Source organism: Herpailurus yagouaroundi, unplaced genomic scaffold, assembly GCF_014898765.1.
Source record: "Herpailurus yagouaroundi ecotype Mexico unplaced genomic scaffold, PumYag 192, whole genome shotgun sequence".
In the NCBI taxonomy this organism is placed as follows: domain Eukaryota; kingdom Metazoa; phylum Chordata; class Mammalia; order Carnivora; family Felidae; genus Herpailurus; species Herpailurus yagouaroundi.
In genome coordinates, this window is record NW_024412423.1 from 17229907 (window position 1) to 17256152 (window position 26246).

General features: G+C 39.3%; 1 protein-coding gene across 1 annotated transcript in view; it reads left to right on the forward strand.

Annotated features, from left to right (window-relative positions):
* ADAMTS19 (ADAM metallopeptidase with thrombospondin type 1 motif 19) overlaps positions 1-26246 on the forward strand; it is a 241183-nt gene that overhangs the window by 187504 nt on the left and 27433 nt on the right. The window contains exons 18-21 of the mRNA XM_040444385.1: positions 827-984; positions 5249-5402; positions 17105-17240; positions 24063-24267. Coding sequence (XP_040300319.1) covers positions 827-984; positions 5249-5402; positions 17105-17240; positions 24063-24267 — 653 coding nt within the window. The remainder of the gene's footprint in view (positions 1-826; positions 985-5248; positions 5403-17104; positions 17241-24062; positions 24268-26246) is intronic.

Consider the following 26246-nt stretch of genomic DNA (forward strand, 5'->3'; position numbering starts at 1 on the left):
CCTATGATCCCCTTCGGCGCATCTGGTGTCCTGCATACTTGCTCCCTGATTCTCACCAAGCTTTGTGACCTTTAAAGGCCTTCCCATGTGTAGCTCTCTCGGTCTGGAATGTTCTTTCTCTGCTTCTCTTTTCCCCTGGTTAACATCCTCAGGAAATGATATCTTTCAGACAGGTTTTCTTCATTCTTCCCACACGAGTTTCAGCGTATTCCAGTTAGATTAGAAGTTCAATAAAGCCAGATAACATATTTATAATTGTTAATTTGGGGAGGTCCCAGAAGTTTTGAGCATTTCCTACTTTATAGCTGATAGCTGATAACTGTTCAGTCATGATGAAATATTATACAAGAAAAAGGTGCTTCCATGAGGTATTTGAAGCTGGGTACTCTTGATCACTGTTACAGAAGCCTAAATTGATGCAACATTTGTGAAAATCAATTTAAAAATATTTCTCACAGTCTTTAAATGTTTAACATATTTGGGTCTGTAATTCCAAATCTGGGATTCTGTCTGAGGCAAATATTCAGATATACACATTATACGGTACATTTATCTGAGCATTATTTATAATATAAAAAACTTGGAGATGGTCAAATATTCAATCCATGAAGATTAGCTTAAACAATATTTAGGAAGATTTATTGGCTTACCTTATCAAAACATTTTCATAGAACTGTGACATAAAAGGCTTCAATTAACCTTCAGATAAATGTGTCTTAGAGAATTCAATTATGTGGAAGAGTCTGGAAGTTTCAATTAAAAAAAATCATTTGAAACAAAATAAGGACATGTTCAACTGTCATAATATTTTTGAACCTCTTTATAGCTCTACGCGACACTGGAAAGCAGTCTATTAATAGTGACTGGAAGATTGAACACTCGGGAGCATTCAACTTAGCGGGCACTACTGTTCATTATGTAAGACGAGGCCTCTGGGAGAAGATCTCCGCCAAAGGTCCTACCACATCACCTCTACACCTCCTGGTATGAGGGGACGAACTGATGACATTGCATAATCCGATTCCTATGGCAAAGGGCTTTCCCAATGTACCTTGTCTAATCTTTCTTCCAAGGTTGAATTGTCAGGTAGACATTCAAAATTATCCGAGAGGTGGGTTTTTAGGTTTTCATTTTAATGTATTCTTTTTTTTTTTTAACGTTTATTTATTTTTGAGACAGAGAGAGACAGAGCATGAATGGGGGAGGGTCAGAGAGAGAGGGAGACACAGAATCCGAAACAGGCTCCAGGCTCCGAGCGGTCAGCACAGAGCCTGACGCGGGGCGCGAACCCACGGACCGCGAGATCATGACCTGAGCCGAAGTCGGACGCCCAACAGACCGAGCCACCCAGGCTCCCCTCATTTTAATGTATTCTAAGTCACGATGTCAAAGCCAGAAATTACTGGGGGAAGAACAAGATGTTTTAGGGAATTCACGGACTCAAAGTAGAAGCAAATCATCAGGCAAGAAGGAGCCTATTTTTTCTAAGAGGAATTTTACTAACAGCATCTTAGTGAATCGCTAACCAGAGTGGATGTCTGTAAAGACAGTGTTATAGTGTGGCCAATCATAGCAGTTCAAGCATCGATGGAATGGGCATTTTCTGAATCTATATAAAATGCCTTTGATAAAATGCCTTTGATAAAATCCCTGGGAAAAGATTTGGTAAACACGTCTAACAGTGCTTCCAATCACCCTCTTCTGTTCTCTTATAGGTGAATTGATTCCTGTAAAGAATTAGGAAAATTTGAGTGTTTCTTACTACCATGTAGTAAAAGACTCAGTTTGAGGCAGGAACGAGTATGAAGTGAAGGGAGCAGAATGCTGGGGCTCTGCGTCCCAGCTGGTGGCCGGTTCACATGCCCCTTTTGACCTTGATCTTTGCAGTCACTGGTAATGCCTCGGTAGCCAAGCACTCACTGCACAACTGGCACGTTCTCCATCTTAGTGGCAAAGTCTGAAATTCAGACACTTCAACACCTCCTTAAGTCCACACATAAAAACAACTCTAAAACACGATCAACTGACTGTTTATTTGGAGTGTAGTGTGCCACATTACTTAATATCGGCACACAATTCAAGTTTTGAATTTGTCTTCAATTGGAGACATCTGTGTTGCTGGTCTAGGAGCCAGAGGTTCAAATCACATATCAGCCCGTTTGCTTTTTCTGCTTTAATGTTCCTGCAGATCACCTGGGGTTCTTGTTCAAATGCCCATTCTGATTCGTTTCATCTGGGGTGGGACATGAGCTCAGCGTTTCTGACCAGCTCCCAGATGATGTCACTGCTGCTGGTCCAGTGACCACATTTCAGATAACAGTGTTTCATGGAACTGAAATCATAGACCTTACCAACAGGAAGGAAGGGAGCCAAGTGAGATGCATGGGGACCTTCTGCTCCAGATCTTAATAGTAATGATCATACATACCACTCACTGAGCCCTGAGTCAGACACTGTTCCAAAGGGCTTTGCCAAAGGGCTTCATTAAAGCATTTAATCCTTATAGTAACCCTGAGTGATATGTATTATTACTGTTCCATTTCACAGATTAAAAAATAAACTTAGTATGAAATAGGTTAAGTAACGGGCACAGAGTCTCACTGTAAGTCATTCAGCTGTGAATAAACCACGTGTTAATCAGTCTCTCCTGATATAAAGCTTAGATGTAAGTTCTTCACACCAGACAGCATGGGATCATAAGTATGCATATACTTTCAATCATTATGTTCTTCATCTCCTCACAGTTTCTTTGGATCCTGTTATTTAATTTGAATTGGAAACTCCACTCTGTGCCCTATGCCATCTGGAGAAAGAAAAAAAAAAGTGACTTAACCAAACACCGTATGACCAATATCTGGCTCTTTCCATGATTGGGTCACTTATAATAACAACATTATCAACAACAAACCAATTTTTAATGCCTGGGTTGCAGAAAATGCCACCGGGTAACCTGCCTTATATGATTGTAACCTACATTTTTTATGGAACAAGACCAGTGCTCTTTATTAAGTCTCTAATTCAAAATCTTAAAACGGTCTGTGAGATCTCAGTGTTGGGCAGAGGAGTTTCCTTGCTGCAGAATCCTTAATCTGCCTGGTAATTACCAAGGTTTTTCCTGGAAGCATGAAGCATAATTAAAGTCAGTGAACTATGTCTAAAAGAAGGCATCTATGTGACCTGGATTTATTCAGTAATCCAAGGGAAACTGCACTTCTAAGATATTTTTCTTTAATGACTATTACAGATTGAAAGCCGGTACTGAATTTTGAAAGGCAATACCTTCTGCTGCCATGCTTCAAAATGTGCCCCTCAACTGTAACGCGGTCACACTTTCCTTCTCACAGAGATACACTGCCAAACTCAGATGGTTTAAGAGCGAGCTAATGATTTTGTAGCCAATGTCTTTATTTTAAATGGCATTAGATATTCAAGGACAATCTAAAGTTCTATCAATGAAAAGGTAGTTTTTTAAGGAAAAAGAGACATGTTTTCATTAAATTAAAGAAGTTGGCAAATAGCTGTAATTTATGTTCCTTTTATCCCTTTAAAAACTATGTAATAGTCTGGTTATGTCCATAAACAAGATAAGTCAATCTCTATCTCTCTCTCTCTTAACTCATTTAGCCCCAAGTCACTTATAACTGGCAACATCAAATGCGATATTTAATGCCAAAATCAACACTGTGATGTACTTAGAATGAGTATCCCAGTACGTTATGTGTACGTGAATTTAAAAACTATTATTTTTATTATTGATACAACTGATTTATAATTCCAGTATGTTAGTTCCCAGATCCACCTATTAAAATATATCTTAGCATTTCTGTTGATATATTGAGCAGAATATTGAGGGAAAAAAAGCAAAGAAAATTAACCCTGGGCTCATGTAATTTTTTTTCCCATTGAGTGTTAACTGTAAATTACCTGTCATTACAACTCCCTTGATAGAGGTTTAATATCCAACAAAGTTCTTTAATAATTTAACAAAATATAAATTTTAGATAATGATTTATGCATGATATTGCATTGTATAGATTCTCAGATTCAAAGAAGTAATATGTTCCATGGAGTTGACATATTTTGTGTAAATGTACTTCTAAAGGAACATACATTCTCATTCATTCTTTCATTTAAAATGAATATACTTCAGGCATTTTTCTTTCATTTATTTTATTTTATTTTTTATTTTTTTTAAAGTTTTTATTTTTTTAAGTTTATTTATTTACTTACTTAGAGAGTTGGAGGGAGAGGCAGAGAGAGAGAGAGGGAGAGACAGAGAATCCCAAGCAGAATCCACACAGTCAGCATAGAGCCCGATGTAGGGCTCAATCTCACAAACCATGAGATCATGACCCAAGCTGAGATCAAGAGTCAGATGCTTAACATACTCAACCACCCAGGCACCCCTCTTTCATTTAAAATAGACATGATTGCCCAAGATGATGTCCTTCTAATCTTGGCACTGGGCACCAGGGAGGAGCAAAACAGACATGGTCTCTGCTTATGTGCTAGTCCAGTGTGGCCCAGTGTGCAGTTATCCTCATGCATTTTTCTTGGTTTGTTGCACTGTTTACATATGTGTACCTAACTGTACCATTATTAAGTTAATATTTATTAAAGAGTTCATTTTAACAAAAATTTCTTTTCAAATGAAATGATCTTTGCTGCAAATGGAAAAACAGTAATCTTGCCAAAATTGGAAGTTAACTTTAAGCAACATGGAAAAATATTGTTGTTCTCTGGTTAATTGAGACGTTCTCTATCCCTTCTGGGGAGAAGTGATTCCCAAAGTCTTCTATCCTCTTCCTCTACCAGTGACACAGGGACTTTCTGTCCATCTTTCTGTTTTATATGAGTGGAAGGTCTACGTTTGACATTAGATTATGGCTTATCTCTTGAAGTTAGGTAGGACAGATAGCCCCGTCCCCTCCACTAACTTCATCTTCTACATGTATCATAATTTGGGAAATTGCCTAGTCCATTCATAGATTTAAAAAAAAATGATCTGGTATCTCTGAACTCATTAAGTGGGCCATTTTTCATGTTGTCTTTAGCTCAGAGGTAAATGTGTAGCACCAGTCTTTTCAGAAGTATGACACTTCGATGATTTCAGTAATAATGTCACAATTCTGCATGTAAAAAGAGCATGTAATAAGTGTTTTAAGATATCAATATCCTTGGTATTAGACTTCACATTGTCTGTGCTCTCCTTTAACCCATCTGCCTTGATCACTCTTATATATTATAGGTGCTGCTATTTCAAGACCAAAATTATGGTCTTCACTATGAATATACTATCCCATCGGACCCTCTTCCAGAGAATCAGAGCTCAAAAGCACCCGAACCCCTTTTCATGTGGACGCACACAGGCTGGGAAGATTGTGATGCCACGTGTGGAGGAGGTGAAGGATTTTCCAATATTTATCTTACCAAAACTGTAGTTGTTTTCTGATTACTCACTGAGAATTAAGACAGCTCTGCAAACCCTTCTCTGAAATTCAAAGCTCCATAAAGGAGTGGAACCTGAAAGTTTTTTGTGACACATTTGGCCCCTAAAAGCCGAACTCTTCTGTGGCAAAATTGGACGTGATTTGAAAAAAGGCCATTTACAGTGATTCATTGCATTGCTTTGCGTAAATATTAATGCATTTGCTTGCAGGGTTGCCCTAGACCCCACACAAGCTGTTCCATCATGCATCATGCTTTTATAGTTACTTTCTGTATTTACTTTTTAATTTTCTAGACTCTTAACAGCTTCAAATTCTGGAGTACCTCTACCCACAAGAATTGTAGACCTGCAATAAATATAAGGGTCCTGTGAAGCAGCAGCCTCAAGCTTGCTTCTTTGCCACCTGCATACTTAGGGTGACTAGACGGAGCACATGGAGGACATCATTTCATTCCCCCCACTGCTTTCTTCCGATTTTTCAAAAGTATATGTCACTATTTTCTATAAAATATGGATGTATCTCGAAACTTCACTCACAGGTTTTAAATTATTTTTTCATAGTAGAACTTAAGGAGGCAAAAGCCCAAAATTACCTCGGCCTAAAATGTGAGCCTAGCAAATCACTTAATCCTACTAATGAGATCCTTGATTCCCAGAGATTCAACAGATTGTCACTCTCAGAGCCCGTTAGGCCAAGGCAAGATCTCAGGTCATGAGCAGCATAGTATTTCCGTTGTGCTTTGTACCTCATAACACATTTTCTATAGTTCTTTAGCAAGAGCTTCTTTTGAAGGCTAAAAGGAAACATTATATTCAATTATACCAAAATATAGAGAAGTGGAATATCAGTTTTGTTTTCCAGGCAAAGAAACTGTTGATATACATACCCTAAGGGTGCTGTGGCAGGAGCAGGCAAAGGTACAAACCAGACTAGCATGTGGGGGAGAAGGTTTGGGGGAAAAGGAAAAGGAAAATATATAATACGAAGAAGTAATATAGTTTCAAAATGTGAAGAATACGCTCGATGAAAATTAAGCAAGAGAGAAAAATAAATACGGGTTGGGAGTTGGGAGGGGGTAGGTGCAGAAAATAGTCTGAGAAGGCCTCAGTGAGGAGACCACACTGATTTAAAAATCTGTAGTGACTATGGATGGGCACAAGAGGGTGTCTGGTGGGGTGTCCGGTGGGAATGGGTTCCAGGCAAAGGTTCTGAGGTGGGAGTAGAGCTGGAATGCTCCAGGAATAGCAAGAATGCTAGCATGGTTCTCCTTTACTGAGTGATGTTATGTGCCATTAGAGGATTTGAATAGAGAAGTGGCTTATTCTGGTTTATGTTTTAAAAAGGTTTTTCTATGTCTGAGTTGAGACTAGATGGAATAAAAGAAAAGAGGAGAAGTAGATCAACCAGAAAGTTATTGCAATAATCTAAGAAAGAGATGATAATAGTTTGGCCACAGTGGTAGCAGTAGACATAGGAGGAAGTGGTCAGGTTCTATATATTTTTTAAAGTAGAATCAATAGAATCTGTTGAAAGGCTAGATGTGGAGTGTGAGAGAAAGAAAGATGTCAAGGATGACTGTGATGGCTTTGACCAAGCAACTGGCAGGACAAAGTCACCATCAACTTACCTAGGAAAGCCTGTGCAATAGCAGGATTAAGAAAGAGTTTGATTTCTAACAGAAGTGTGAGATCCCTATGGGACATCTAAGTGTGACATCAAGTAAGATATGTAAGTTGGGTGGCCGGGAGAGAAGATCAGACTAGAGATAGAAAATATATGGTAGGTATTCTAAAATGCTGAGGCTCAAGTCACCTAAGGAGTGAGTGAAGAGAGAGCGACGCTACTAAAGGATTGAGTCTTGGGGCACTCTACTCTTTAGACTTCAGAGAGAGAAGGAAGCAGCAAAGCAGGTTAAAATGAGTAACCACCATCATAGGAGAAGAAGCAGGCAGAAGAGAGTGCTTTCAGCTAAAGTTGCTTTCAGCTCTTCCTGGGGACGAAAGAAGTATTGTAACATGGCGATCTGTCCCATTAAGCAGAATATAGGTCTTCAGTTTCTTTTGGGGGTTGGCACCCTCCTTACTCAAAGCTGTTTCCCAAAGGAACATTAGAAATCAAACATGGAGCAGGTCAGTGGCTTCTCTCTGGTGCCCCCAAAGGAGAGGTGCCGGGCTCAGCATGAGACGTGAGGGCATACAGGAAGAACCTCTAGAGGAAGTAAGTGAGAAAGTGATTACTCACTGAGAATTAAGACAGCTCTGCAAACCCTTCTCTGAAATTCCAAGCTCCATAAAGGAGTGGAACCTGAAAGTTTTTTGTGACACAAAAAAAAAATGTAAGTGAGAAAATGTTATAAGAGGGATAGAATGATCAACTCTATCAAAAACTAACAGGTCAAAAATACTGTAGACTGAAAGTTGACTATTACATTCATATATATTTATTATATTTTCAGATGTATTTATTTTATTTAAATATATTTATTATTATATTTTCAAATATATTTATTTGATTTAAATATATTTATTATATTTGAAATGTAGAGTCCAATGATGATCCTGACAAAAATAATTTTAATGAAGTAGTTGAGTCAAAAGATTAAATAGAGTGGATTCAAAAGAAAACAATCATGGTGTGAACTGGAGAAAAGACTCAAAGTAACTCAGGAAATCTTGCTGAAAGAAGAAAACAAAAATATGGCAATAGCTGGAGGGGAATATGAGTCAAAGAGTTTGTTGTTGTTTTTAATAAGGGAGCCTATATATGATTGTTTGCCAATGTGCATTTTCTAGAATAGGACAAAAAACTAGTGATGCAAAGGAGAGAGCAAAAAAAAAAAAAATTGCTGTTGTGATATCCTTGAGTAGGCAAGATTGGATAGAGGGAGTAGTTGACTACCTAGAAATATGGACAGCACATCCCTCGTAACAGGAGAAAGGACAGTATCTGAGCAGCAACAGGTGTCACGAGCTTATCCTTAAAGAGCATCTTGCTGAGCATGAAGGTGGAACAGAAGACATTAGAATTTTGAAGAGTGATGTGAATGGTCACTTAAGACAATGAGAGAATGAATGAATTGGGTCCCTGTATTTTGATTTTTCAATAGCTTTCATGGTTCACTTGAAGTTAATGGTCATGAATTTAGTTTGACTCCAGTCATCATAATAATATGTTGCCCTCCAGCTGTGTACAGCATTTAGATACACTTGTGAGTAAGTTTGGAAATTGCCAGGTGAGAATAATAAAATGAGAGAACATGGTCCCAAGGTTGAATGCAAGGAGTTGAAAATGGTTGACCGTGGAATTTAGTTGTATAAGGAAGAAGGTAAAGGTATGAGGGGATTGAAAGGCAGTAGAAAGGTGGTAGGACTGACAGACGACACAGCTCAGTGGGGCTAAAGAACTTTTAGACTTGGGGTACTCAAGGAGAAGGACTGGAAGTACAGGAGATGGTGACAGAAAATAGAGGTTAGGTTATGGAGGGGTTATAGTTTTGGTAATAACAAAATGAGGAAAATTGGTGGCTTGAGTAAAGTGAAAGGCAAGATCTCTGGGTAGGGATCCATTCAAATGAATACTGTAAACACAAAAATAGTGCCAGGGGCAGTGTTAGCAAATATCACAATCACCTAGAAGATAAAATCTTAGAGAGAGGGAGTGACCTAGGAGTTGATGCAGCAGCAAGGAAAATGTGTCACAGAGTCTGATCCAAAGGTGTAGGTTTAAAAAGAAGAAAGGGAAGATGGTCTGGTCATAGCAGTGAAGAGCTTGGACAGCCATGCCACCTCTCCATCCAAAGGTGTGGGACCTAAGTAAGAAAATGGCCACCCCGCTGGAAGTACACCAAACAGTACCCTCAGGAGAGAGGGGGAAAAGGTGGCAAGAACATGTAGAGGTACAGAGGATAGGGAAGAGGATTCCTGCCAGAAAGCTCAGAGCCTTTGGGTTCCCAGCCAACTGCTAGTACACCTGGCCCTCTCAGGTAGCCAGAGCAAAGGCAACATGGGGGACAAGAGAAGGAGAAGACACAGGACATACTTTGCTCCTGAGGATATAGAGTAATTACAGAGAAAGGATGTCAAATTTCTCTAGCAATTATAAAAAATGCTACCAGTCATCCTTGCCACAGTGAAGTTTTCATTGACCATGTTTCTCCAGGGACCCCATTATCGCCAAGTGACTTGGGATCCTCTTCCCCCCTGTCTTCTCTTGCTAGTGGTCCCATAAACACGCAAAGTCCTGTTCCTCTGTTCCACCCATTCTTTAGTGATGCCAGGGCCCATTACAATTAGGAGGTTCTGCTTTATATCGTCTATCCAAATAAAAACCAGAAGCAAAATTAGAAACAAATACATTTGAAATGAAAATCTGTACAATTAGAATTTTCTCTTTAATACAACTCAGATAAAAGGAAGACCCGCCCCCACCCAATGGTGAGCTGCAGGGCAGTAGAGTGATGACAGGGTTGATAGTTCTTGTTAGACCCCTGAAAGGCATTCATTAAAATCTGTTTGTATTTGAAACTCTAAACAGAAAAATGTTTGCCCAGTAAATTTCGTTTTCCTCATTTTTTTTCTTTCTTCTGCAATTGCAGTCAAAAGGGAGCTACATTAGAAGTAAACATACAGAATTTGTCAATCCTCATTTTGAATAAACAAATTTATGGGGGAGGGGTGGTTAAATTTTTTTTTTTCCCAAAATCACATTCATTACAATCTAGATTGTGTTTTGCCAATTGCCAAACCTTAAGGAATAGAGATTTGCTACGTCTAGATATTCTTAAACATAACTTCTTAATTATCAATATGAGAAAATTTAAATGTGTAGAGATTAAGGGACTTCCCAAGGCCACATGCCCTGTGGGAGTAGAGTTCAAGTTAGAATCCAGGACTCCTAAACTCAAATCTTCTCTCTTCCTCACATCATATTTTCTTCAAGAGCAGCTCAAAAGGCTTAATGTCATTTCTTTTCACAAAATAGGTCAGGTCCCTTAGAGATCATATAAATTTTGTTTTGATTCAAAGAGATGTTTTACTGAATCTGTTCAATGAGAAACTAGATATATTTTTGTTTTTATTTTGTAAAATAAGTCCTAATTATACCCAGTCTTTATATGATTTGCGCTCGCACAGACCTTCTCTCTCAAATCTGTTCCACTGTGTTCATTCAACAGTTTTCAATTATCTCTATGTTAATAGGGTACATATTACTTTCAATGCCAAGATATTTCTGGGCTTTTGGTATTATTTTCCTTTGCAGTTCATAAATAAAGTGGATGGACAGGATTTCAGGAATCGTATCTTTTCGAACTTCGTATTGTCCATTTTATAGCCAGAAAGAGCTCTGTAATCTTTCAGCATATTCATGAATTAAAGGAGAGTCAGTTCAAAGCACAGAACATTGGAAACAGATTCATGCAAAATTTATCTTCAACAGCAAAGGCGAATAATAGCACTATTTTACTTCGCAGGACTATATTAAGCAAGAGCAAATAAAATATCACAGAGCTGTATAAAATTTCAGTGTTTGACATGTTATTTTTTGGATTCTGTTGTAAGGCGTTAGATTGCCAGCAATAAGGGGGAAAAAGAAATTTTTAAAAGGTCCCTACTATCAGGTAGCTAAATTTTTATTGTAATGGTCTTTCATGTCAGCGTCTCAAAACTGTTTTAGACTGAAAACCCAAATTAAAGTTAATTCACCGTGCAATATAGTTTTATTAATACTGGTTATTACAAGATATAAAAAGCCTTTAGAAGGAATATTTTTAAATATCAAATGGATGTTGATGATCTCAAGAAAAATTTTCCAACACAGTAACATGTATGCTTTTGACATCATCTTTTCAAATTCTTTTTTATTTTTTTTAATGTTTATTCATTTTTTTGAGAGAGAGATGGAGACCTCGTGTGAGTGGGGGAGGGGCAGAGAGAGAGAGAGAGAGAGAGAGAGGGAGAGAGAGGGAGAGAGGGAGACACAGGATCTGAAGCAGGCTCCAGGCTCTGAGCTGTCAGCACAGAGCCTGACACGGGGCTCAAACCCACTAACTGAGATCATGACCTGGGCCAAAGTCGTACGCCCAACCGACTGAGCCACCCAGGAGCCCCTCGTCTTTTCCCATTCTAATGATAGTTCTAGAAAAATTTGAAAGGGTGTATCATTTTATATTTTTGCATTGGCCACTAAAATGGGGTCCTTTTATTTTCAAACAGCTTAAAATGTATTTGGGAAATAAATGTTTACTTTGCATTGGTGTTCTAAAACATCTAAAAACTCTTTGAAGGACTGTTTTAAATTTATTTTGGCACCTCAGATGTAAGGTTTACTGGATCAAGTTCTTTTTGACATAAAAGACCTGTTTTAAGTGCTCTTGGAGTTCAGAGGCATTAGAGGTGTATCATTTCTTAATATCTGAGGGGGTATGTAGAATTAGCATTCCAAATACTGGATACAATAACTGCATTACTCTAGAGTTTATTTTGAGCTAGTGGATGAATTAATGATATAAAACCTAGAATAAGGACTCCAGAATTCCATAATCCCTTTTTGAAATAAATAAATAGTTAAACATGCTTTTAGGAAGACTAAAGAGATACAATTTGAAGGGAACAAAGTAGGTCAAATACCACATTCTTCACATAGTCCAATCCCTACCAGCTGACAACTCTCATTGTTGGCCTTGTATCATGAGATCCTTCAGACACAGCTTTCCTTGTGCGTGAACAGATTCTGAGGAGGATCCAAGCCTCCGGGTCCAAGTTGAGGAGACGTCTCCGAATAGAATACCCATACCTTTGCACTGGTACAGTTTGTTTCCATTTTTCCATCTTAAAGGCACATTGCATGCACCACGGTAAATGTTATTAGTTGGGGCGCCTGGGTGGCTCAGTCGGTTGAGCATCCGACTTCGGCTCAGGTCATGATCTCGCTGTCTGTGAGTTCAAGCCCCGCGTCGGGCTCTGTGCTGACAGCTTGGAGCCTGGAGCCTGCTTCGGATTCTGTGTCTCCCTCTCTCTCTGACCCTCCCCCATTCATGCTCTGTCTCTCTCTGTCTCAAAAATAAATAAACATTAAAAAAATAATAATAATAAATAAAATGTTATTAGTTGAAGAAAATGCACCAAAATATATTTTTTGTTCTCTGCATTATTTTACTTGAATATTATTTAACACGGTTTTGTATTCCAGTTTCTTTAATAAGAACATTTTATATTAATGTAAACTCTTTATCAACTTGAATTTTGATACCTACGTTATAATTCATTGACTGAAATTGCCATGGGTAACTGTGCCCCACAGTTAGTCATGTGGTTTGCCAATGACTTTTCACCATTTTAGGAAGTAGTCTTGAGATGAACCTCTTAGCACAGAAAGTACTTTGGTCTTGACTTACATGCTTATATAGCACTCATTGATTCCTTTACCAATACTGAATGTGGAGTCAGTATTGCTAAGTGGTCCATTGATGAGTGCTTTCTTCTTTTAGAGAATTCACTGTTCATTTAGTAGGGGCCAGATAATAGTAAAATCACTACACAAAGTGATATGGGAAGATGTAAAAAGCTTTCCAGGGCTATGCCTAGGTGCAAAGGCACTCAGGTTTGTGAGAATGTTTATTTCTGGGGTGTAAAATATGAGGATCGAGGAGAGGGAAGTAATTTGACCATTTTCTACTTTTTATAGAAAGAAGCTAGTGCATGAAAGTCCTTGAGTGTTATGCTAGGACTCAAGTTAAATTTATCTTGGAAGTTATGGGATCCCATTAAACTACTTATGTGCATGGAAATGATAAGTTCAGTTTGGATTATATATTGGGTGTTGAAAACAATACAAAATAAAAATATTTTCACTAAAAAAAAGATGAAATAGTCATTTTAATATTAAGCCCAAGCCCTGAGGGAAACTTTTTACAGAAATGTCAAAAAATGACTAAGAATCAAATGGAATGCACAATTTTGGAAGTTGACCAAGTTAGCAATTGTATGCCTAAAGAAACCCCTGCATTTTACATATTTCTAAGGAGTGCTCAGAGAAGAGCACTTCATCCTTATGAAAATATATTTACTTTTGGGTTACTTGCTTGCTGGCCATTGTGAGTTCAATAGAAAATAAATAGATAATTTGAAAGAAAATGATAAAGCCCAATGACTATATATAATCTCTGTCTTGTAGAGGGCCACAGTTTTATTTAAAAGTTTGGAACAGGGGCGCCTGGGTGGCTTGGTCAGCTAAGTGTCCGACTTCAGTTTAGGTCATGATCTCACTACTCATGAGTTCGAGGCCCGCGTCGGGCTCTGTGCTGACAGCTCAGAGCCTGGAGCCTGTTTCGGATTCTGTGTCTCCCTCTCTCTCTGATCCTCCCGCATTCATTCTCTGTCTCTCTCTGTCTCAAAAATAAATAAATGTTAAAAAAAAAAAGTTTGGAACATCTAATAAGATAGAATTTCATCTACATATACTGAAGCACTGAACACATTCCCAAGAACGTGTTTCCACATTTATGGTGCCAGTTCTAGAAATGTGCTCTATGTGGATAGAATATAGTTTTATTAAAAATATCCATTTCATGGGGTTAAATATAGAGCATAGAAAGAAGATCAGCTTGTATCTGAGACTGGAAAAGAAGGCACATGCATCTAGTCTTTGTTAAGTGTCTTCAGAGAACAGAGTCAGTAAATAAAAATTACCCTTCATTTTCAGATTTTGCCCGAATTTGGCAATGAGACCAATTGCTTAATGGTCATATTCTTGTATTCATAATTGTATTCAAAGCATCACAACTGATTTCCCCAAAACCGATTTAACGGGAATGACCTAGAGGTGAAGTTAATTGCCGTAAAGCAAGTAATACACTGTCAACAGCTTGCAGCTACTCATGGCTCAGGCGGAAAGCCAGTTACTTCATCACTTTGGGTCCGTCCCTAGGTTCCACAGTAAGGGATGCATTGTAAATACTGCTATTAGATGCTAGAATGGAAATTTCCTGTGTTGGCTGGAACATAAAAATATATAAAAGAAAAAAGTCAAACAATAACATTTCCATATGGCTTGAAGATCTAGTTGTATTTTCATAGGCATAGTGTGCCTGTAGCTGAGCAATAGATTTCTTCCCCCTGATTCTATTGTTTTTGTTCAATGAAATTTTTTAAAAGTAGGGCCAAGTCTATCCTCTCTGCCAAAAAACGTATGATGTGAGCTTCCTTGCTCCAGTGTAGATGGAAATGTCCCAATTCATCATCACATGCCTTTCCACTTTCCTTGAACACCAAGGTGCTCCCTGAAATGAGATAGAAACCTATGTCTCTTTTGACATATCAACACTTGTCCTCAAAACATTTTTTTTTCAATGGCTTCATATGTGAGCTCTGGGGTAGTATAACTAAAGTTATGCATTTCCTGGGGAAAGGAAAGAAATGCAGTGTAATTAGCCCTGAGTTATTTACTGCATGACTACATACGTGTTCACAAAAGCTTTCTGGATACTGTCCGTTAGTCATTTGTGTGTGTGTGTTGTTTTTGGCAGAAAGCCACTCTTTAAATTAGTTTAGGCAACCACATCTATTCTGCAAAAGAGCGTCTTAGGAATTTGAAGACCTTAAATTCGATTTTAAAACTAACATTTATATTTGATGAAAGGAACGTGTATTTTAATCCTGCTTTTAAGTGGGCATCATCATAATATAGAAATTGTTACTTACATATGTTCGCATTATACAGAACTTGCATAATATCTATTTAATTGTGCATCAGGTCATAAAGGTGCACCTGGAACATGGGAAACTAGGAAGAAGTTATCCAAACCTCTGTGTCCCGATTATTTACACTTAGGTAACTCCTACCTTCTGAGGCCAGTTTTTTTTTTTTTTCTGCAAAAAAAATGAACATAAGCCATTTCTGCTTTTCTAGCAATTTATTTGAAAATTGAAGTTGGTGGTACTGAACACTTCTGTGATTACATGTGATGCCGCACTCCACCCTTCTTGGCCTACCTGGGAATAGCCTGGACAGCCCCTAAGCATTTACCTCCAGCGTAAAATGTTGTCTTTTTTTCTACCAGTTGACATCAGCTTGCCTGAACATATGAGGTACACAGGTCAGGGCCAGGACTTCTGAGGCCGAGATGTTCATTCAAGTAGGCAGCTGACCATAAAGTCTTTAGCCTGGACACTGCAGTTGAGCTCACGTTCTATTTGCCAAGCTGGGAAAGGGCCTTTTACATGCCTGGCACTATGTTGTCTATATGGAGCTCCCATAGAATAAGCTGTATTGCACCGGAATTCTCCAGACCGGGAATAGTTTGGCCAACATTGTGCTACTGGTACTAGAAAATAAAACTGAAGACCTAAATGATTTCAATAACATGATATGCAATAATCACAGATATAATTGTTAGTTAATACACACACACACATACGGGGGTGGAGAGAGAATCCTTTTTGTATACTACAAATTGTCATGGGACTATGCTCAGTGTTGTTGAGAGGCAGGTGAAGGGAAGATCCTCAAGCCCAACAACTGTTCTTTGCCTTCTACTGGGCCACCTTGTTGCTTCTCCCCATCCCCCATTCAGGTCAAAGCAAAAGATACTAAAAATTACTCAAAGTAGCTCTCTGTCTACATTCCTTCTTTTCTTCTTTCTTGATGCCAGCCTTCCCTGTCTGTCAATTAAATGACAGAGTGACCTCTGTGCCACCAGCCCAGCCTGTCGTATTTGGCATGACTGTCATGAATGCTCTGAGTTTCCTAATTACCCATTGCATGACAGTCATGGGACCCTAACTAATGGCCTTTCAGTAGAGACCCAGAAGACTTGAGATTATTTTCTTAATCCTTTATGTCAAACAATAAGTTAAATTAGATTATTAAATCTTACGTAGATATTTAGACTTTTATAGAGAAACAGAATTAGCATATATTTACTAGGCTCTTTAGGTACCAGATGAAATAACGAAAATGTTGTCAAGTAAGTGTTCTTATCGGTCTCAAAGAACAAGAAATACCACACTAGTAGTCATTTTAACCTACTCTAATCAGACTTTATCATAACAGAGAAAGTAGAGAAGCCATTTTTCTGAAATCTGGTGAAAAATAGCAGGAGACCCATAGCTTTTCTTAGAGAACATCACAATGAATAGGGAACGAATATTTCTAGAATTCCTCATTGCGCTAAAACACTTTTATCAGAGACAATAAGAATAAAAGTGTGAGTTATACTAAAAATATACAGAAAAGCCTGCTTTCCATAACTTACTACAGAGCACAGGTGGTACAGAGCCAAATGATAAAATACACACGCGTGTTTATGTGCTTCCATGAAAATATACAGGTTTTTTGCAAATTACAGCTTTCCACCACTTAATGCTAAAAGATAGCATAGTCCTTACCAAAAATCCTTAATTAATGTTTTATCAACTTATGCTGCCACAATCCCTTGGGAATGTAAAACTTGCCATTTAATTTCTAGTGAGGAAAACCTTACCATTTATCTTCCTTAAGCCTAGAGATGTATTTGCATGTAAATTTTAAATTATATCTTCATTGATATAACTTAAAATTCCTTTACAAATCTGAAAATTACAACCAGCCTATGCACACCTCCTAAGCCCATTTACATAAAGGCCTCTCATTTCTTTATGTTTGTTTGCTCTTTTCAGGAGAAAGGAAGACAACAGTGTCTTGCACAAAAATCATGAACAAAAACATCAGCATTGTGGACAACAAGAAATGCAAATACCTAACCAAGCCTGAGCCACAGATTCGCAAGTGTAATGAGCAACCATGCCAAACAAGGTAACCCTCTCCCACCACTTGCTAATGCTCCATTTGGCCATTAAATCACTGGTCTTTAACACTCAAAACACTGGGGCGCCTGGGTGGCTCAGTCGGTTGAGCACCAACTTTGGCTCAGGTCATAATCTCACGGTTGGTGAGTTTGAGCCCCTCGTCGGGTTCTGTGCTGACAGCTCAGAGCCTGGAGGGTGCTTTGGATCCTGTGTCTCCCTCTCTCCCTGCCCCTCCCCCTGCTCGTGCTCTGTCTGTCTCTCTCTCTCAAAAATAAAATAAACATAAAAATGTTTTTTAAACACTCCAAATACTAACAAATCCACATTTTCCTAACAACAGTGCAAAGGAATATATACCAAGATGTAAGGTTTTAAACAAGCAAGATCTAGGAAAGAAAGATAATTGCCTGGATGGAAAGAGTATTATAGCAGAAAGGATGGGGGGCACATGGGTGGCACAGTTGGTTAAGTGTCTGACATTTGATTTTTGGTTCAAGTCATGATTTCACAGTTGGGATCAAGCTCCGAGTCAGGCTCTGTGCTGACAATGTGGGGCCTGCTTGGGATTCTCTCTCTCTTTCTCTCTCTGCCCCTCCCCTGCTCATGTACATGCCTGTTCTCTCTGTCTCTCTGTATATCTGTCTGTCTGTCTGTCTCTCTCTCTCAAAATAATAAATAAGCTTAAAAATAAAAGCAGCAAGGCTAGGACTTACCTCAACTTTAACTGTATTCTCCACAGGATGAAAACAACCACTAAGTGAGACAAAGGAGGTGTAATTAAAATTGCTTGGTAATCTGTTGGTCACTTCTTCAAAAACCTGACTATGTGTTGAAGTTAGCTATTTGTTCTTGAATTCTCTGAAATGGTATTGTAGAACTTGCCAAGGGAGATATAAAACAAAGCAGGACTGGCGGGGACCCAGTCCCTCATGCGACACCAGGGATGGTGTGGTCCTCCTGGTTTCCCAGGCTACGTCTTCACTTCCTCTCCCAGAGCTCCCAGGGTGACTGCCCGATCCCTGACCTTCCATCGCCCAATTCCTGAGCTGGGTCCTAGTTATTGGGCAGTCCATTTGTCTCGGTCTCCTGTGACTTCCCCAGTGAGTATGAGGCAACAAAGTAGGTGAGAAACTCTGAAGTAGGAAGTAAGACAGTGATGCTGAGCAGCTGAAAAGTGGTGTAGAAACCTTAGTAACAGGCAGAGATGAAGTGGAACTGGAGTATCATTTTGGAGTGAGCTAGCAGCAAGGTGGTTTGGAGTGGTTCCCATCATAGAGCTGAACGTCCACGTGTTTTCATATAAAAATTAAGGTTGGGCTTGAGTGGGACTGACCCCCAGTTTCAAAGGTCCTAAAAGCTTTCAAAGATAGAAGGATTAAATGAGTTTGAGGCTGCGTTGAATCCTCTGGAAAACAGAGACAGGCACATCTGTTCTATCCCAACACTCAGAGATCTGTTGAGGCTCAGGACATAGTTGTGAGGTCCTGACGAGCTGAACAGAGATTGATCTCCCCTCTCATTGGCTCCTGTACAAGGGACACAGTGAATTTACATGTCCTGGAACTCAGGTGTGCAAATAATTTGTAGCTTTATAGCAGTCTATAACTAATATAATATTCTTCATGACCCTCCACTGAAATGAATAAGTATGGGGGAGCAGTTTAAAGGGGAGGAGGAACAAAGTTGCCAATTAACTGTATTTAAACTTTTTTGTCTTAATCTCTTTGGGAATTAGTGTCATTGAGGCTAATGCTCAGTTCTTTTGGTTTCCCTGTTCCCCCTGCCTTCCCACCTCTGATGTAGCCCTGATCCTGAGTTCCCTGTATTTCAGGCTTATGGCAAAATTCAGTTATTAAGCCCTTCAGATCCAGCTCATGCTATATTAACGAGAGCTTAAAAGAATTTAGAAAGTCCTTTCTTTCTTTACAATGCTGAAATGTCAAGGCTTGCTTTTCTGTAGATTCGGTGACAAAAGCTGAGTATCAGCTTTTTCTTTCCTTTCCATTTCTGCTCGAATATTCTTATTCTTCCCCAAACCCCAGGGCAAACTATGCTTCTAAGGAAAAGGACAAAAGAATGATATGTAGAAGACCATGCAAAAGATAAAAGCACATTAATATACTTCGATTGTGTTATGCCCATTCCCTCTACTTGACTGTATGTTTTTCAGGATGACTTCATGAGCAGATGAACTAATTAAGATTTTTTTAGGTGGCAATGGAGTAATCAACAGGAAAAGTCACCTAGGGAATTACTGTTACCTGCAATCAAGTCCTTGACTCTCCTCTGTTCAGTGCGGGACAAATGGAACAGCAGAGTTTTTGGCCTTTGCCAAAAGAATCTGGACCATTTTTGTTATTGCCATTCCTAAGATTTATCTTTTTCTGTGTCTCTTTTATCTTATTTTTTAAAATATTTGTTTATTTTCATGAGAGCACAAGTGACTGAGGGGCAGAGGAGGAGGATGGATCCGAAGCGGGCTCTGCTGATGGGCTGACAAGCAGTGAGCCCGATGTGGGGCTCGAACTCACCAATGGTGAGATCGTGACCTGAGCCAAAGCCAGACACTCAACCAACTGAGCCACCCAGGCACCCCTCTATCTCTTTTAATAGATATTAAAATGCCACCTTATCTTGTGTTAAATTATTGCTAAAATATTTCAAAACTTCATTTGTTTCATATACCATATAACTTTTCCATTTGGAGGGAAGAGCATTGGCTTTTCCTGGTGTATCAGGAATCTTCGAGTTGGATATGAGGACTAGAACATGTTTGTCACTTCCTGACTTTGTCTGCAAGGGATCAGAATGTACAATATACACACCATTCATTGTTCGTTTGTTGACCTCGGCTATCTTGAGGGAAAATGCCTTGTTAATGACTTGTTAAAATGAATAGTTTCAAAGGGTCACTACATTTCTGAGTGAGAGTTTTTTGCACCTGGAGACTGGATATCTTTTTTGTTAGAGATTGTTATCTTCCTTCCCTTGGAAAAGGAGTCAATATATCGCAAATCACCAAGAAGCAATGTCAGTGAGGTTAGCCAAAACATTGAATAGTAAGAAATGGACACAAGCAATTGTTAAGGTTCATCATAGGAAAACTTTCTGTGACTTACTGGTTTTAATTTTCCTGCCTCTTCTTTCTCCCCACCCTAGTAAGAAACTTTCTAATTTCCATTTACATTTATTGAATAGAATCAAATAGTCTGACAGAACCCTATATGCCAAATATAAAATATATCAATGCACTAGTAAATAGCTTTGCAAGAGGGAATCTTTTTTTTTTCTTCAATATATGAAATTTATTGTCAAATTGGTTTTCATACCAAATTGGTACCCAGTGCTCATCCCAAAAGGTGCCCTCCTCAATACCCATCACCCACCCTCCCCTCCCTCCCACCCCCCATCAACCCTCAGTTTGTTCTCAGTTTTTAACAGTCTCTTATGCTTTGGCTCTCTCCCACTCTAACCTCCTTTTTTTTTTTTTTTTTTCCCTCTCTCTCCCCCATGGGTTTCTGTTAAGTTTCTCAGGATCCACCTAAGAGTGAAAACATATGGTATCTGTCTTTCTCTGTATGGCTTATTTCACTTAGCATCACACTCTCCAGTTCCATCCACGTTGCTACAAAGGGCCATATTTCATTCTTTCTCATTGCCACGTAGTACTCCATTGTGTATATAAACCACAATTTCTTTATCCATTCATCAGTTGATGGACATTTAGGCTCTTTCCATAATTTGGCTATTGTTGAGAGTGCTGCTATCAACATTGGGGTACAAGTGCCCCTATGTATCAGTACTCCTGTATCCCTTGGGTAAATAAATACAAGAGGGAATCTTAAAGATAAGGAAATGGGATACCTCCAAATCAATTCCAAAATATAAAGCATTTTTTTCTCTTATTAGAATATGTTTTACACTTTAATTCTTATTTTTGAGCAGTTTTCACAAGGAATGGAAAAAGTAACTTTTACCATTATACTAAGGATATCTCAAATGTATTTTATTTAAAAAACATGAGATTCCAGGGGTGCCTAGGTGTCTCAGTCAGTTGAACATCTGACTTCAGCTCAGGTCATGATCTCATGGTTTGGTTTGTGAGTTCAAGCCCTGCATCAGGCTTGCTGCTCTCAGCGCAGAATCTGCTTCGGATCCTCTGTCCCCCTCTCTCTGCCCCTCCCTTGCTCACACTCTCTCAAAAGTAAATTTAAAGAAACATTAAAAGAACACGATCTCCCATGAAATTGCAGATACTTCTCTTTTCGGTAGTGTCTTCTAGGTCCCATAGTTGAAGGGAAAGGTGCATACGTGGGTTTAAATTTAATTATAACCCTGGTATCCTCATGTAAAAAGGTGAAGCAGGAAACTAAATAAATTTGGAAGATAAATACATTAGGAACAATCCACTAGGGGACTCCGAAGCAAAATGGTAGATCTGCATCATATCTGATAGATTTGCAGACAAGAACATTGTTAGAGGCAATATTGCAATGTAAATGTTATCGTGATTTTTTTTTTTTAGAAATAGAAGCATAGAATCATTTAGAACTAAATCCATTGTACAGATGAGAAAACTAGATTACATGAGGATGGGACTTCCCAAACTTTGAATCATTGCCAGGGGCATTTAGGCTTAAGTAAATTAGGAAGAATTGATGCTATTTCTGTAAAACACAGACACAAATTCCAAATCGAGAAATGTTTAATGACAGGCTGTTGTGTGCAAAGTGTTATGGATACAAAGGAGAATAAGATGTTGATCTCTGCCTTGAAAGAGTTATATCCTTTTTTTAATTCTTTAAACTTTTTTAAAAAAAATTTTTTAATGTTTATTTATTTTTGACAGTGCGACAGAGAGACAGTGCGAGCAGGGGCAAGGTAGAGAAAGAGGGAGACAGAATCTGAAGCAGGCTGTCAGCACAGAGCCCACTGTGGGACTCAAACTCATGAGCCTCAAGATCATGACCTGAGCCTAAGTCTGATGCTTAACCGACCGAGCCACCCAGGCAGCCCTAAAGAGCTTATATCCTAATCAGGAAAAGGTCAACTTTTGTAGGGGGGCTGTGAGCCCCTCCACCTTGCTAGGGAATATTTAACAAGTGCTGAGTGCCACAAGCCAAATGCCAGAGGGCAGAGGAGAGCACAATCATTGTGGGTTGGGTGGAGAAGCTCTTTTGGGAGGAAGGGACTTGGACCTGGCTGTCAAGGATCCAGGCAGTGGATGCTCCATACACAGGTACCATGTGGAGAAAATAGAAAGTGTTTGGGGAGCAAACTAAGCATATGCTTTATTTTCCAAACAAATGAGAGAAGAAGCTAGAGAAATGAGTAAGTATAAATCACTTACAAATGTATGGTAATATATATAGTATATACTATATCCTGAGTCCCTATTGTATGTCAGACAGTATAATAATAAACCCTTTTACAAAATGACAGAATGGAAATTTAACAGCTGTTAAGTATTGTTTCAAGAATGTGCACAGCTAGTACGAACCCCGAATTAAACTCAGGGCTTCTGACTGCCCTTCACTGCGACGAAATAGGATCGTGCAGATAGTTTAGGGGGGGGATTTAGATCCCCCTGGGAGGTTGTCCTAATGATGGGAAATACAGAGAGGGTTTTATTGATGAGAATCATATATTGACTAGAATCATACAAATTTTAAGAATCACTTTTTAGGCATAGGCCTTGCTTCTTCCTTAAATAAATTTGGGGATGTGTTTAAATTAGTGGTCCTAGGTTAGATCCGAATTCATTAGGAAAGGAAGTGCCATAGATATGTATCACTGCCCTCGTGGTTGGGTAAAGGATGTCCATCTAGGTATTAAACTACATGTGTGTGGGCTGAATCACTGAATCAGTGAAATCCAAGAATAACAGTTGGAGTTCTTGAGGACCTTTCACAATAAGGTCACTTGACGCATAGCACTCTGAGCCGGTCACTCCTGTGTCTGTGATTACATTGCAAGTACATAGAGGCTAGCCTGAGGAAGCACACATAGCTTTATCTGGAAGGTATGTCCCAGGCACAGAAATCTTGTTGCAGTACTAGGCATAATGTACTAATGATTGCTTCCCCCAGGTAAGAGGGCATTCTCAGTGACAGGGTTCTGTTACCTTGCTAATACCTGCATATGTCTCCTTGTGAGGTCCTTGTACAACCTCACTTCCAATTTCTTACTTTACAACCTCGTGACCCTTGGTAAGTTGCTAAATCTCTCCTTGCCGTGGTTTCCTCTCCACGATAGTTGTCGTACTTAACACATGGAGTTGTTGTGAAGATTCAAAACATGAAGAACAGGAATAACCCATGTATCTTAGCAATTGTACACTTAGAAGGTATCTCAGTGTGCCAATATGATAAGCAGCCACAGGTAAAGCACGTACTATGGTGTGGACAGAATCTCATTCTTTGAGATTCTAAGACGCACAAGGCCCTAAGGGGGGCGCTCGGGTGGCTCGATCTGTTAAGCATCTGACTTGATTTCGGCTCAGGTCACCATTTCACAGTTGGTGAGTTTGAGCCCACATTGGGCTCTGTGCTGACAGTGCAGGGCCTACTTGGGATTCTCTCTCTCCCTCCTTCTCTGCCCCTTGCCTGCTCTCTAAACAAACAAACAAACAAACAAACAAACAAGAACAAGGCCCTGAGATAGGAAATAAGGAGAATTCAAAATGATAGAAAGCACAGGTGTTTTAGACAATGCTATATTAATTAAAAAAAAAAAGTCACTGTGCCACGATTCTAATTTCAGACATGTCAAACTACACCATGGGTTGATATCTTTTAACTTGTTTCAGTGGTTCTTGCTTTACTTTTAGATGGATGATGACGGAATGGACCCCCTGTTCACGAACTTGTGGAAAAGGGATGCAGAGCAGACAGGTGGCCTGTACCCAACAGTTGAGCAATGGGACTCTGATCAGAGCCCGGGAGAGGGACTGCTCCGGGCCTAAGCCTGCCTCCGCCCAGCGCTGTGAGGGTCAGGACTGCATGACTGTATGGGAGGCAGGAGTGTGGTCTGAGGTACAGTGCACGCCCCCAGCCCTCCCCATTTCATTTCTCTCCTCTGATGCCCACCTTGTCTGACGTCATGTGCTATCATGTTCAGAATCTCTGTTTACAGCAGTTTCAATACCATCTATTAACTTTTCTGACAAGAAAGAGGATATGCTGCTTATATATAATTTTGCAAACAGAAGAAGACAAAGTTATTTACTCTATTCAATAAATATTGTAACATAATCAAAAATGTATTCTATATACACTTTAGGTTGCTGCTTTTTTTATTTATATACCATGAGTATACTCTTCAGTGGGCAGATTTTTTTTAATTTCTTAATGTTTATTTATTTTTGAGAGAGGGACAAACAGAGCACGAGTGGCAGAAGGGACAGAGAGAGAGGGACACAGAATCCAAAGCAGGCTCCAGGCTCCAAGCTGTCAGCACAGAGCCCAACGCAGGGCTCAAACCCATAACTGTGAGATCACGACTGAACCACCCAGGCACTGAAGAAATTTTAATACACATTTGACTCATTGTCTTTCCCTCTCTGAACACTTAAAAGAGAAAGAACAAGAAAGGGCGTTATCTTTTATCATCTCCTAGAAGCAAAGAAAGACTCTGTTTTTATTTCATATTTGGTATATGGTTTGTATTTAATCATCAATCTAAGAAAGTTAATAGTTTCACCATTTTATAATTGATCTCAGAGACATTAAATAGTTTACCCAATCCTATCTAAGTAGAAGGGCTGGGGTTTGAACCCAGTGCAGTCAGACTCACTGCACCACACACCCATTGGCATGTAGTCTGTAGCACACCGGTGTGGTCCACGCCAAGCTGTATGGTTTATTTTCTTTCATCCTGATACATATGTTTGCATAATAATACACAGCAGTCTGGGCACCTGGGTGGCTCAGTTGGCTGGGCGTCCAATTTCAGCTCAAGTCATGATCTCGCGGTTTGTGGGCTTGAGCCCCGCGTCAGGCTCTGTGCTGACAGCTCCGAGCCTGGAGCCTACTTCAGATCCTGTGTCTCCCTCTGTCTCTGCCCCTCCCCCATCACTCTGACTCTCTCAAAAATAAACAGATTTTAAAAATTTATATAGGGACTCCTCAGTGGCTCAGTCGGTTGAGCATCCAACTTCGGCTCAGGTCATGAGCTCACGGTTTGTGAGTTCGAGCCCTGTGGCGGGCTCTGGGCTGACAGCTCAGAGCCTGGAGCCTGCTTTGGATTCTGTCTCCCTCTCTCTCTGCCCCTCCCCCACTCACATTCTATCTCTCTCCTCTTCAAAAATAAAAATTAAAAAATGTATATAAAAATAATAAATGGCAATCATTACTTATAGTCTCTAGCTGCTCTGAAGCATTTTAGGTGAGTATGTGGCTATATGCCACACACACACAAACACACTCACACTTACATACCCACACACATGAGCACACACACACACACACACACACACGCACATGCACACCCAGAGCCAAATCATTCAGATGCTTACTTTCAGAATATTAGATAGGATATAAAACTGACAAACAAAATGCTAGGGTATGATGAGCAGCTAATCCTTTGAAAATGAGGATAAAGTAGCTTAGATAGAAAGGTGTGGGAATATTCTTCAATTAACGCAACCCCACACCTACTAAAGTACATTGACCCGTAGCATGATTTGCCGGTGTCTCCCTTTTCTGAGCTACACCTTACACCTTGCTGCTTAACAGATTCTCCTTCATTTTTGATGTGTGCTTTGCCGATGAATGTAGTATCTAATATTACATCCAAATGAATCAGTTCAATCTGGAGAGAAGATTCACGTGAGCAAAGGAAAATATCCCACCTCCAGCCTAACCATAATGTTTTTGCAAACTCTTTAGGAGGAAATAGGTCAGAGAGATTCTGTACAGATTTTTGGCACCAGCTGGGAGAAATATTATGTCTCAATGCAGTCTACCAATTTAAAAAAATGTTTCTCTTGTTTTTATTTAATTTAAACATCGAT